A 12,462-nucleotide genomic window follows, 5' to 3' on the forward strand; every position below is an offset into this window, starting at 1 on the left:
CTGAGGGAGCACTGCACAGTCAGAGGTGTAATCTTTCAGATGAGATGTTAAACTTAAGCTCCATCCACCAGCTCAGGTGGATTTCAAAGATCCCATGGCATTATTTGAAGACGGGCAGGGTCGTTCTCCAGGTGTCCTAGCCAATATGTATCCCTCAACCAACACCACTTGCAGATCTTGTCATCATTTATCTCATTGCTGCTTGTGGGAGCTTGCTGCATGTAAATTGGCTGCCATGATTCCAACAGTGACTACACTTCAAAAATATTTTATTGGCTATGAAGTGCTTTGGAATGTTCTGAGAACATGAAAAGCACGATATCAGGCAAGTTCTTTCCTTCTGAATCTGTTTTTTTGCTGGTGGTGCTGGTTCAGGGAGGTGTGATGCCCAGCACACTGGAAGAACTCCCTGCTCTTCTTCAAATGATGTCTGTGGGTCTATCACAGTATTGTGAGGTATACAGAAGAACATATTGCATTCACACCTAGCTGAACACTTTATAATAATTTAGAGGTCTCATTACAACAACACCTGATGTTATAAATTGCAATGGGAATTTATGCTGAAGATGGGTTACCTCTTTTAAGTGGAGAGAGTTTGCAGGATTAACAGATAAATTAAATTGAATGTTTCCAGGATAGAAAATCCATGCTGCGATCAATTAATTGACACTGCAGAAAAGTCAACGAAGTAGATTAGATAATAGTTATAGTTAAATAATAGCTAGAAGCTGTTCGTAGATTGACTGTGATTCTGCACTGCATCTTCTGAATGACCATTTCGGACAAACGCCATTAATCCGGTGAGGAAACGGGATTTGGGAACAGTGGGGAAAGCTGTCGAAGTCTCTTGCTTGCTGTGTATAAGCACCACCACAGATGGGAAGACTTCCTACGTTGACAATTTCTAGGGAAATAGTAAAAAAGTGTTCCTAAAAAGGAGGTTCTACAGTTTTGCGAGAAATAATAAATCATAGATTTTCCTGCTTTGTTCATGATGTCACTTCACAAACATCCCCCCCTTGGTATACTTTTAAAGGAGTTTTACACTGGGGCATGCCTGTTGACAATATTTGAAGTAGGACGTTTCCACTTGTGGGGAGTCCAACACTAGGGGCCATAAATATAAGATAGTCACAAATAAATCCAATAGGGAATTCAGGAGAAACTTCTTTATCCAGAGAGTGGTTAAAAAAGTGGAACTCGCAACCACAAAGAATAGTTGAGGCGAATAGCACAGATGTATTTAAGGGGAAGCTAGATAAACACATGAAGGAGAAAGGAATAGAAGGATATGCTGATAGGGTTAAATGAAGTAGAGTGGGAGGAGCCTGGTGTGCAGCATAAACACCAACATTGACCAGTTGGACTGAATGGCCTGTTTCTGTGCTGTAGATTCAATGTAACTCTATATAAAGGAGACAATGAGATTTTTGATACCCACAGTCTGGTGTGCTGATAAGCAACATATTCCAACACACTGAAAAAATGTCACACAGCTGCCACTTACCTTAGCAATGACCACTTTAGTGTGTAATTTAATTTTTTTTTAAATCCACAGAACAAAGACTTGTTTTATTATAGGTATTAAGAGTTATGGAACCAAGGCAGGTAAAGTAGAGTTAAGATACAGATCAGCCATGATCTAACTGAATGGCAGAACAGGCTAGAGGGACTGAACAGCCTTCTCCTGTTCCTATCTTTAGAATGTAAAGACGTGTAACACAGTTTAAAAAAAAGTATTTTCAAAAGCAGAGAGGAATATCATTTGAATGCTTTAAGTGTTTGTATGTTAATAACGATTATGGCAAGATGAACAATACACTAAAGTGGTGGCTTAAGTATGACAGGAAGTAAGTGCCAGGCAATGACCATCTCCAACAAGAGAGAGTCTAACCACCTCCCCTTGACATTCAACGGCATTACCATCGCTGAATTCCCCCCACCATCAACATCCTGGGGGTCACCATTGACCACAAACTTAACTGGACCAGCCACATAAATACTGTGGCTACAAGAGCAGGTCAGAGGCTGGGTATTCTGCAGCGAGTGACTCCCCTCCTGACTCCCCAAAGCCTTTCCACTATCTACAAGGCACAGGTCAGGAGTGTGATGGAATAATCTCCATTTGCCTGGATGAGTGCAGCTCCAACAACACTCAAGAAGCTCGACACCATCCAGGACAAAGCAGCCCGCTTGATTGGCACCCCATCCACCACCCGAAACATTCACTCCCTTCACCATCGGCGCACCGTGGCTGCAGTGTGTACCATCCACAGGATGCACTGCAGCAACTCGCCAAGGCTTCTTCGACAGCATCTCCCAAACCCGCGACCTCTACCACCTAGAAGGACAAGGGCAGCAGGCACATGGGAACAAAACCATCTTCACGTTCCCCTCCAAGTCACACACCATCCCGACTTGGAAATATATCGCCGTTCCTTCATCGTTGTTGGGTCAGAATCCTGGAACTCCCTTCCTAACAGCACTGTGGGAGAACCTTCACCACACGGACTGCAGCGGTTCAAGAAGACGGCTCACCACCACCTTCTCAAGGGCAATTAGGAATGGGCAATAAATGCTGGCCTTGCCAGCGACGCCCACATCCCATGAATGAATTTTTTTTTAAAGTATGATGCTTATAGAAACTGCAAACTATGCACAAGACTTTTAATGTTGTATCGATTTGGAATTTAAAACCAAAACTGGTCTAATATCATCATTTTGCAAAGAGAAAGGGGAAAGGAAACTCGGGGCCCAGATGACTGAATAAACCATGCAAGCTACAGGCTTGTGGTTTAAGAAAGCAAGTTCAGTGATACTGTGCTCCCATTTAGGATTTGCACTTGAAGGGAGCATAGATCAAAGATAGGGCTACAATGGTGTATACAAGGCTCCTTTTATCACCATACCCAATACTCTTTTTTTAAGAAACTGTATTAAATTACACATGTCTATATTACATAAATAGATAATAAAGAACAGTTTGCATTTTTTTTTAATGAAATTGCTCACTGAACCAGCTATTTTTTAATGGAATTAAATTGATTGCAATAATGTATGCTGCTAGTGCGAAGAACTGGCCGAAGTGCTGGCAGTAGTACAACTAACTTTCTTTTTTTAATAAAAGGTAATTTGACGCTGAACATTTAGATTTTCCAGCAGGGAACACCCAGCGCTCCCTTCAAGCATGGCTCCCGGCTGGGAGTGTGAGATTGGTGAATTTACCCTATAGTGTCAGCCACACTCCTACAGCTCTGTAACACACAAATATTTGTTTGTTAACTGGTCTTATCTGGCTTCATTTCTATACTGGTGAAGACATGTTATTGGGTTTGTTCCCATTACTCTGCAGTACAGCGTTTTGGGATGCCATGTCTTCTTGTTACCACATCCAATTTGCCAAGTACAGGGAGGGCAGTGAATGGAGGAATAATGAATGGTAGCAAGACTATGTGCATTAAGGGGGAGCAACAAAGTAGCGTGCAAGGGATCTGTAGTCCTGCTACATTACAACTTGTGATAGGCAGATCAGGCTGGCTAAATAACATAATCTGAATAGGCCATTTAACCCCTCATGCCCTCTCCTGCCACAGGCAATTATGCCCAATAATAGATTCTGACTCACCTATTTAATCTCCTGAGGGAAAGTTCTGCATAGATTTGCTTCAATCCCCAAACATCGTGAAGAAAAACTGCAGAATATTCACATCTCCAATACTTAGCCCTGATCTGTCACTCTACACATACAATAGAAATACTTCACTCCTCTTCCACCCACCCCAGCAGTGTAGGAAATATTGTACCATGAAGTATTTAATTCTTTCAATCTCTACGACCACCAAACATATTTCCAACCAGATAGTCATCAAGATGCTCAACACAAAAATTTGGGAATTGTATTTCGGAACGGGTTGGAAATTAAAGATTTCTCATGAGGAAGCTGGTAGCTACAACACAGAGGCATTTTTCGAGATCCAGTGTCCAGAGACATTAACATGACTACCTCCCTCAAATACCGAGCTTCGCCAGTCTCAGGAAGAAAAACTGGTTTGACCTATTCACAGTGCAATTAAGCGAGGAGTGGCTACAGGGAGCAGCATTTAATGTATCCTTGTAACTATCTGTTCTATTCAAGTGAACAAAGGAGGGTGTTGAGGGTAAGAGACAGGAAACAGCCTGTCAGGGCCAAATACAGAGAAATGTGTGTATGTGGGAGGGGATGGGAGGGGTCTTAGCTCCCTTGGACCATGTCAGGATACCATTTAGATTAAGTACATTGTTTGTTCAGGTGCAATGCTTTGAAAAATATTTTACTTGACAAAAAAAACGACCTGGATTAACAAGTTGGAGTTTATAAATTTTCAGGCAGGATTACTGATGTGAAATCTGAATACTTTTAAATGAAGAATGAAGGAGAAGGGATTTTTTTTTGTGTTACTCTTGCTCTATCTGCACCCTGGACCTCTCCAGGTTGGTTCTCAGTTCATTGACGCAGAACGAGCCGACTTTGTCCCCTAACCTCTACCCGAGGTGAAACGTATCACAGTGTCCCACCCAGCAACAAGTTCTGACAGAATTCATCCTCAGCTGGGGCACATTGAAAGTGACAAACAACATCACTGTTTGAAGCAGCCACTATTGTTCAGTGAGACCAGCATTCAGCTACTTGTCCTACCAGACTCGTCAGCAGCAAACCATTTAACTTATTTTTTCTCTAACCAGACCTTTAAATAAGGTCAGGGCAGAATAAATGTCCTTTAATTTCAAAAGGTTTAATACAGTTGCGAGATGAGGAGAAATTTTATTACGCTGAGGGTGGTTCTGATCTGGAATTCACTGCCTGAAAGGGCGGTGGAAGCAGATTCAATAATAACTTTCAAAAGGGAATTGGAGAAATACTTGAAAGGGTAAGGTTTGCAGGGCAATGGGGAAAGAGGAGAGTGGGACTAACTGGATAGCTCTTTGAAAGAGCCGGCACAGGCACGATGGGCCGAACAGCCTCCTTTTGTGCTGTATCGTTCCATGATTCTATAGTTCATTACACCAATATTTAAAGCTCCAAAAGCTTTAGCTTTAAAGTACTCCACTTTAATTTCTGTGATGTTGGACTTCTCATGGTGTTGCCTACCATGAGTTGGAGGATACAGTAAATGTTTGCGAGATTAGATGCTTTGATTGTGTTTCTGGATAGGTGAGCTAGGATGGGCCAAACAGGCTTCCTCATCCATATCCATCTTGTGATCTTTGTTTGTCGGACCTTGCTGTACACAAAATGACTGCCAAGCAATGTTTCAGACTGAGACTTCTCCTCCTGCCAAGGCAATGGGGCTGTACGTATCTACATTAAGACAAAGAACACAGGAATAGAGTGCCAAGGTTTTGCCAGACTGCTTTATAGTTAGCAAAAACATGTATTTAAAAGGAGAAACTTCAAAGCTATCTAGAGTTCAGACTCAACTTAACTAGTAAAACAAGGAAGTGTTAAAGAAAATGGCATCTGACAGAATTAGATTTAACTAGTTTATGGTTTGCAGGTTAAAAACAATTGGAACTATGCCAGGAGCTGAACATGTAGAATTTTGTAGAGATTTTAATGCACCATACTGAATCCCAACTCTATAAATAAGCAGGTTACACACAAACTGCAAGATTCCTATACTTTCTCAATAAATGGCCTTGGTTCTGGAAGAAAGTCTAGTCCCAATAACAACAAAACTCTGAGAAAGACATGAGCCAAAACAACAGCTTTCATGAGAGGTAACAAATGCACGCCTAAAAAAAAAAAATCAAGCTATTTGGCTTGTTTGCCTGCAGCCATGCATGCAATATATTTAATGATACAACCTTATTGTAAAGATATTGAATAACTGCGTATACTCCTTTAAAACAAAAGGGATATGGGCCAAAGACAGGTGTATGGAGTTAGATCACAGATCAGCCATGATCTTATCAAATGGCGGAGCAGGCACGAGGGGCTGAATGGCCTACTCCTGTTCCTATGTTCCTCTCGGCTTAGTGGTAGATGAACTGTCTGGTGTGGTACAGAGCCTTATAGGCAAGGAAGGTTGCTGGTTTGACCCCTGGGCCGTGTTAAGTTAGCCCATGGCAACCGAGGGCTTAGAACATAGGAACAGGAGTAGGCCATTCAGCCCCTCGAGCCTGTTCCGCCATTCATTCAGATCATCTGTATCTTAACTCCATCTACCCACCTTGGGTCCATATCTTTTGCCTCACAAAAAACTATCAATCTCAGTTTTGAAATTTTTACTTGACCCCCAGTCTCAGCAGCTTTTTGAGGGAGTTTTTCCAGATTTCCACTCCCCTTTGTGCGAAGAAGTGTTTCCGAACATCATCCACGAATGGCCAGTTCTAATTTTAAGGTTCTGCCCTCTTGTAATGGTCTCCCCCACCAATGCCCAGAGTTCCTGCTCAAGATCACTGTCCAATGACCCACTACTGGAAAGTGCATGTGTGGGGACAGGGTTATTCTCCTCTGTAATGCTCCCCGTGGTCAAACAGCTACCCGCCTTGGTTCCGTATCCCTTAATAATAAAAACACAATGTTAACCGGGTAGGTTTAGACAAATGACCATTTGGGGAGGGACCAATGCCCATGGAACTGTACCCCACAAGACTCCGTAGCTTCAGCATGGAAAGGGGAAAAAATAATCATGTTTCAAACGTTAAATGGGAGAATTCAGCCCAGCACCTTGAATTGTGGAACATTTGACTCCCAAATAGAAAATTGCAAATTTAAGTCCCAAAAGATACCAGCCACTCAAATTAGTTAGGCATCACTTCTCTGTCAGGGTGCCAGAGAGTTTGGCAAGCAGTAGCAAAGCATTGTAACTTAGAGACTAGGGGCTGATTAAAAAAACACTGGCACAGACCAATTTGCTTTATGCAAATCATGTCTTTGGTTACCCAATCACAGAGCAGAGTGAAGAGGTGCCATGGCAAAGTCTGCAGCCCAGCCAGTCCCACTGATTGGACGGATTGCACGGAGGCACGTTGTACCCAAGAGAGAAAAGAATAAATATAAAGATGCAGCAGTATGTATTGACGGGCTGGTAACACGGTGAGTCTGTGCACTGATGCACTGCACCATAGAGCCTGAGATGCAGGTCCCGTACACCGTAGCTGCCAATCTCAAGCCAAGCTGCTTCCAAGGGGGGGGGGGGGGGGGGGGGGGAAAGAAGAAGAGAGGGGGGGGAAAAGAAGAGGGGGGGGGAAAGAAGAGGGGGGGGGGAAAGAAGAGGGGGGGGGGAAAGAAGAGGGGGGGGAAAGAAGAGGGGGGGGGGAAGAAGAGGGGGGGGGGAAGAAGAGGGGGGGGGAAAGAAGAGGGGGGGGGAAAGAAGAGGGGGGGGGGAAAGAAGAGGGGGGGGGAAAGAAGAGGGGGGGGGAAAGAAGAGGGGGGGGGAAAGAAGAGGGGGGGGAAAGAAGAGGGGGGGGAAAGAAGAGGGGGGGGAAAGAAGAGGGGGGGGGAAAGAAGAGGGGGGGGGAAAGAAGAGGGGGGGGGAAAGAAGAGGGGGGGGGAAAGAAGAGGGGGGGGGAAAGAAGAGGGGGGGGGAAAGAAGAGGGGGGGGGAAAGAAGAGGGGGGGGGAAAGAAGAGGGGGGGGGAAAGAAGAGGGGGGGGGTGAAGAGGGGGGGGGGGTGAAGAGGGGGGGGGTGAAGAGGGGGGGGGGTGAAGAGGGGGGGGGGTGAAGAGGGGGGGGGGTGAAGAGGGGGGGGGGTGAAGAGGGGGGGGGTGAAGAGGGGGGGGGTGAAGAGGGGGGGGGTGAAGAGGGGGGGTGAAGAGGGGGGGTGAAGAGTGGGGGGTGAAGGGGGGGGGTGAAGAGGGGGGGGTGAAGAGGGGGGGGGGTGAAGAGGGGGGGGGGGTGAAGAGGGGGGGGGGGTGAAGAGGGGGGGGGGTGAAGAGGGGGGGGGGGTGAAGAGGGGGGGGGGGTGAAGAGGGGGGGGGGGTGAAGAGGGGGGGGGGGTGAAGAGGGGGGGGGGGTGAAGAGGGGGGGGGGTGAAGAGGGGGGGGGGTGAAGAGGGGGGGGGGGTGAAGAGGGGGGGGGGGTGAAGAGGGGGGGGGGTGAAGAGGGGGGGGGTGAAGAGGGGGGGGGTGAAGAGGGGGGGGGTGAAGAGGGGGGGGGTGAAGAGGGGGGGGGGTGAAGAGGGGGGGGGTGAAGAGGGGGGGGTGAAGAGGGGGGGGGTGAAGAGGGGGGGGGTGAAGAGGGGGGGGTGAAGAGGGGGGGGGGTGAAGAGGGGGGGGGTGAAGAGGGGGGGGTGAAGAGGGGGGGGGTGAAGAGGGGGGGGGGTGAAGAGGGGGGGGGTGAAGAGGGGGGGGGGTGAAGAGGGGGGGGGGGTGAAGAGGGGGGGGGGTGAAGAGGGGGGGGTGAAGAGGGGGGGGGGGGTGAAGAGGAGGGGGGGGTGAAGAGGGGGGGGGGGGTGAAGAGGGGGGGGGGGTGAAGAGGGGGGGGGTGAAGAGGGGGGGGGGTGAAGAGGGGGGGGGGTGAAGAGGGGGGGGGTGAAGAGGGGGGGGTGAAGAGTGGGGGGTGAAGGGGGGGGGTGAAGAGGGGGGGGTGAAGAGGGGGGGGGGTGACGAGGGGGGGGGGGTGAAGAGGGGGGGGGGTGAAGAGGGGGGGGGTGAAGAGGGGGGGGGGGTGAAGAGGGGGGGGGGGTGAAGAGGGGGGGGGGGTGAAGAGGGGGGGGGGGTGAAGAGGGGGGGGGTGAAGAGGGGGGGGGTGAAGAGGGGGGGGGGTGAAGAGGGGGGGGGTGAAGAGGGGGGGGTGAAGAGTGGGGGGTGAAGGGGGGGGGGTGAAGAGGGGGGGGTGAAGAGGGGGGGGGGTGACGAGGGGGGGGGGTGAAGAGGGGGGGGGGTGAAGAGGGGGGGGGTGAAGAGGGGGGGGGGGTGAAGAGGGGGGGGGGTGAAGAGGGGGGGGGGTGAAGAGGGGGGGGGTGGGTGGGAAGAGCAAGCCTAAAAGTCACCCTGGGCTGCTTTTTGTATCCAGGTTAGTAAGTCATCTGCCAGCCCTCTCTGTTACAGAACGCAGCACCGCGGGGGTGGGGAGGGGACCGGAAGAGATGGGAGAAAAGCCACTTGGACAATGTGGGGAATTTTAAATGCTAACCATGGTATTGCACCTGCCCCATGTTGGAATGCGACTTTACACTTAGTGCACTGAACTGACATTACCCACTTAAAAAGATGGAGAGATTATTTGCAGATGCTGTAACACTGTTTTTAAAAAAAAAACTACTCTTTTAACAAACACTATTAAACAACAAAGAGGAATGGTTCATTCTAACACACTATTGCTGTGCATCTGCTGGAAAGGGCTACACAGCATTGCCCTTATAAGCTCTGTGTTAAGCCAAGTGAGTTATCGGAGCGTCCCCTAGTGCTTTCTTTCAAAATTACCCTTTTAAAAAAAAAACCCCACTTGCAAACTACAAACGTCAGGAAGTCAAGTCACCACCAGCCTCTCTCTCCACTCTCACTGCCTGCAGCATTCAACTGTTGTCATTCAATAGTGCAGATCTGCGGTACACCTTTGACATTAACACGGGGTTTTCAGAAGAGGAGGGGGTGGGAAGAGAGAAAAGCATCCCACTTTTATTAGAAGAGGCTTCTAGTACAAAAAAAAATCAATGCAATCTTTCAAACACTTTTTTAAGAAAAAAAAATGTTTAATCTGTTTTATTCCTTTAAAAAAAAAACGAGAATCAAGGACAATGGCCCGAGTCTGTAAACGTGGCGCCCAGTAGATATTCGGAAGCCTGCGTGACATTTACAGCTCATGTCAGTGCTGAATAAAATAGCAGGGAAGAAAAGCTAAAAATAGCCGGTTGTGTCGCAGCCAGTGCGTGGTTTAGATATGGACAGCGTGATTCATCTCCTGGGCCGAGAAAGGAGAGAGAGGGACCCAGCACATCTTTTTTTATTATTATTCTGCAACAACACTGCAACAGGAAGGGAGTGTTTACAAACCGATCTCCCCACTTCTTTTTATAGGTAATATATAATCCGATTACCCCTCCGCTCCCCTGGTTTGCTCTCGCACCTGCATTGCGGCTGGAGTGACTCCAGTCAAGACAGCTGACCTCCCCCTTACCCCTGGGCTTGTGACAACATTGTAACCCCGACCAACGGGTCAAGGAACAACCAAACGCAGTCAATCCTTTCTTGGACCCATTTAAAAAGTGGACAATCTCTCTCTCTCTTGCCTTAAAGCAGTGATTTGGTTCACCTTTCTAAGCAGCTTCAAATGTTTATCTCAATCTGCGTCCAGGTCAATTTCTTCAACCAACAACAAAAAACAATTCAGTTTCATGCTTTGTCAATGACTAAGCAATGTCAAATGGCCATCCTTTGATCAGCTAAATGAGACTTTTAAAGGCAGAATTGCAATTTAGGGAAATGCTGCTTTTAAATTTAATCTATTTATTAACCTGTCTATAATCAATGCAGAACAACAAAATACAGCTTCTAATATTTCGGCTACTCAATGAGTCAAACTTTCAGATATGTTAAGTGAAAGCAATTTACACGGTGTATTGAGAAATTACAGAGTCGGTGCAGGACACAGTGAGAGCCGACTGCTTGCTAGTGTTTCAGGTACAACAGCACAGAATCTGCGGGATTTTTACAATACGAGGTAATATGCAAGCCGTAAAAGTTTTTTTTTAAAAAACTTTTACGGCTTGCATATTACCTCGTATTTTTGTTAAACTTTGGGGGATGTGGGTCTCGTGTATTTGGTAACTGATCTATCTTGCAGTAAATATGTACTCGTTCCGGTCATCATTAATTCCCGCTCGCTGTGTAAATTATTTAAAGGGGTTTTGTTCATGCAGTCTCTTATTTTGCTTTGACTGTGGTACTTCCCACCGTCAAGGGGCTTCGGTTTGGGAGAACTGCAAAAAAAAATGCACTTAGCAGTCCAGTACTGCGCGGGTCGGTGCGAACAGGCGATTAACCTCACCCCTGAGTTTTTACACTTTTTCGCACTAAAAGAGGTAGTTTCTCCACCCCCTCACCGTACTTGACACATACAAGGAGGGCTGGTGCGGGGAATTTCGCTGAGCTTGCACCTATCCGAATTCCATTATATCAGTACTTTAGTTACACAGAGAAAGAGAAAAAAACAAGCAGCTTTTTTTTTTATGTGCAGAGAGTTTTTTCCTGCATAAAGTTTTACAAGGTCTGTCAAAAGGCACTGGGTAAGCAAGTATACTGTAGCAACAACTCATCCTGGTACAATTAAACACCACACTGATAGGTTTTTTATAAATAACATAACTCCCTTTAATTTATGCCACTGTTCACAGCGCTAAAAGGCATAGACTCACAGCGAACGCGATATTCACCCTCAAATCAATATACTATGTATTGAATGCATTCGTAAAATATACATATTATAAATACTGGACAGATACATATGTGCCATCTCGTAATCGTGGCTGAAGCCCCTGTCAAGTCCCCATCTGCGATCACAGTGTTACTGCAGCTGAATGGAACAAGAGCTGAGATGGGTGGATACTCGGAGCACTCCCACCTTATAATGTTGACCTAAAATCATTCATTTTACACCCAGTAAGGCTCCACTTTTTTTCCCCCCTCTCTCTCTCTCTCTCTGTGCGTGGGAGACGAACTCCAGAAGCACCCCCTCCTACCCTGTGTGTGTGTCTCTCTCGCCCTCCCTTGTCCACCAGCTCACTCACCTCTGGCAGACAGCTTCTTGGTGTTAATAATCTTCGCTGCATATTCTTGCCCCGTGGATAATTTTACGCATCTGCGAACGACGGAGAAGGCACCCCTAAAGGAGGGAGAGAGAGAGAAAAAAAAGGCAAACAGGGATTTTAGTGCAGAAACACAAGGGGAGGGGTGGTGGTGGTGGTGGGGGGGGGGAAGAGAGAAACACAAGGGGACAGACAGCAAAATAGACTGGGACCATTTCTGCAAGGAGCAAGGGAGAGGCAAACGGTAAGGTCGTACTTTCCAAGCTCTTCATACAACTGGTACTCATCGCTAAACCTGGTACACGGTGCAGTAGTGGCCATGTTGAAATGAAAATCCTGGAATTGGTTTGCATACACTCGGCTGTCAATTGCAGGGGGTGGGGGGAGCAGCTGGGATCCGCTAACGCGAGATTACAAGAGAGAGAGAGCTCCGGGCTGAGGGAGGACGTGAGTGGATCCTAGCGCCGGCTGCAAGAGAGAAACTCTGCCAGACACAGTCCGCTTAGGGTGCATTGTTTTTTTTTAAAATCCTAGGTTTGCATCCGTTTTATTGCAAGAAAAAGTTATTTTATGCAATGCATATTTGGCACCCTGAATATATTTTTAAAAGTAAGTCTCTGCTTTTTTTAAAACAAAAAAGTTAGGACAGAACTTTGATAGCTAGAACATCTAGTTTTTCTAAAATATATTGAAGTTCAACTGTGAGGCGTGCAAGAGACACACACAAATCA

At 47.0% G+C, this 12,462-nt stretch overlaps 1 protein-coding gene across 3 annotated transcripts in view; it reads right to left on the reverse strand.

Annotated features, from left to right (window-relative positions):
- The window catches only part of camk2g2 (calcium/calmodulin-dependent protein kinase (CaM kinase) II gamma 2), a 312,868-nt gene extending 300,750 nt beyond the window's left edge, over positions 1 to 12,118 (reverse strand). For all 3 annotated transcript variants that reach the window (XM_067972475.1, XM_067972474.1, XM_067972473.1), the window contains exons 1-2: positions 11,988 to 12,118; positions 11,714 to 11,808 (exon numbers count right to left, since the gene is read on the reverse strand). In XM_067972475.1, coding sequence (XP_067828576.1) covers positions 11,714 to 11,808; positions 11,988 to 12,052 — 160 coding nt within the window. In that variant the 5' untranslated portion in view covers positions 12,053 to 12,118. The remainder of the gene's footprint in view (positions 1 to 11,713; positions 11,809 to 11,987) is intronic.
- Positions 12,119 to 12,462: the final 344 nt, after the last annotated feature.

Source organism: Heptranchias perlo, chromosome 36 (assembly GCF_035084215.1).
Source record: "Heptranchias perlo isolate sHepPer1 chromosome 36, sHepPer1.hap1, whole genome shotgun sequence".
Classification (NCBI taxonomy): Eukaryota; Metazoa; Chordata; class Chondrichthyes; order Hexanchiformes; family Hexanchidae; genus Heptranchias; species Heptranchias perlo.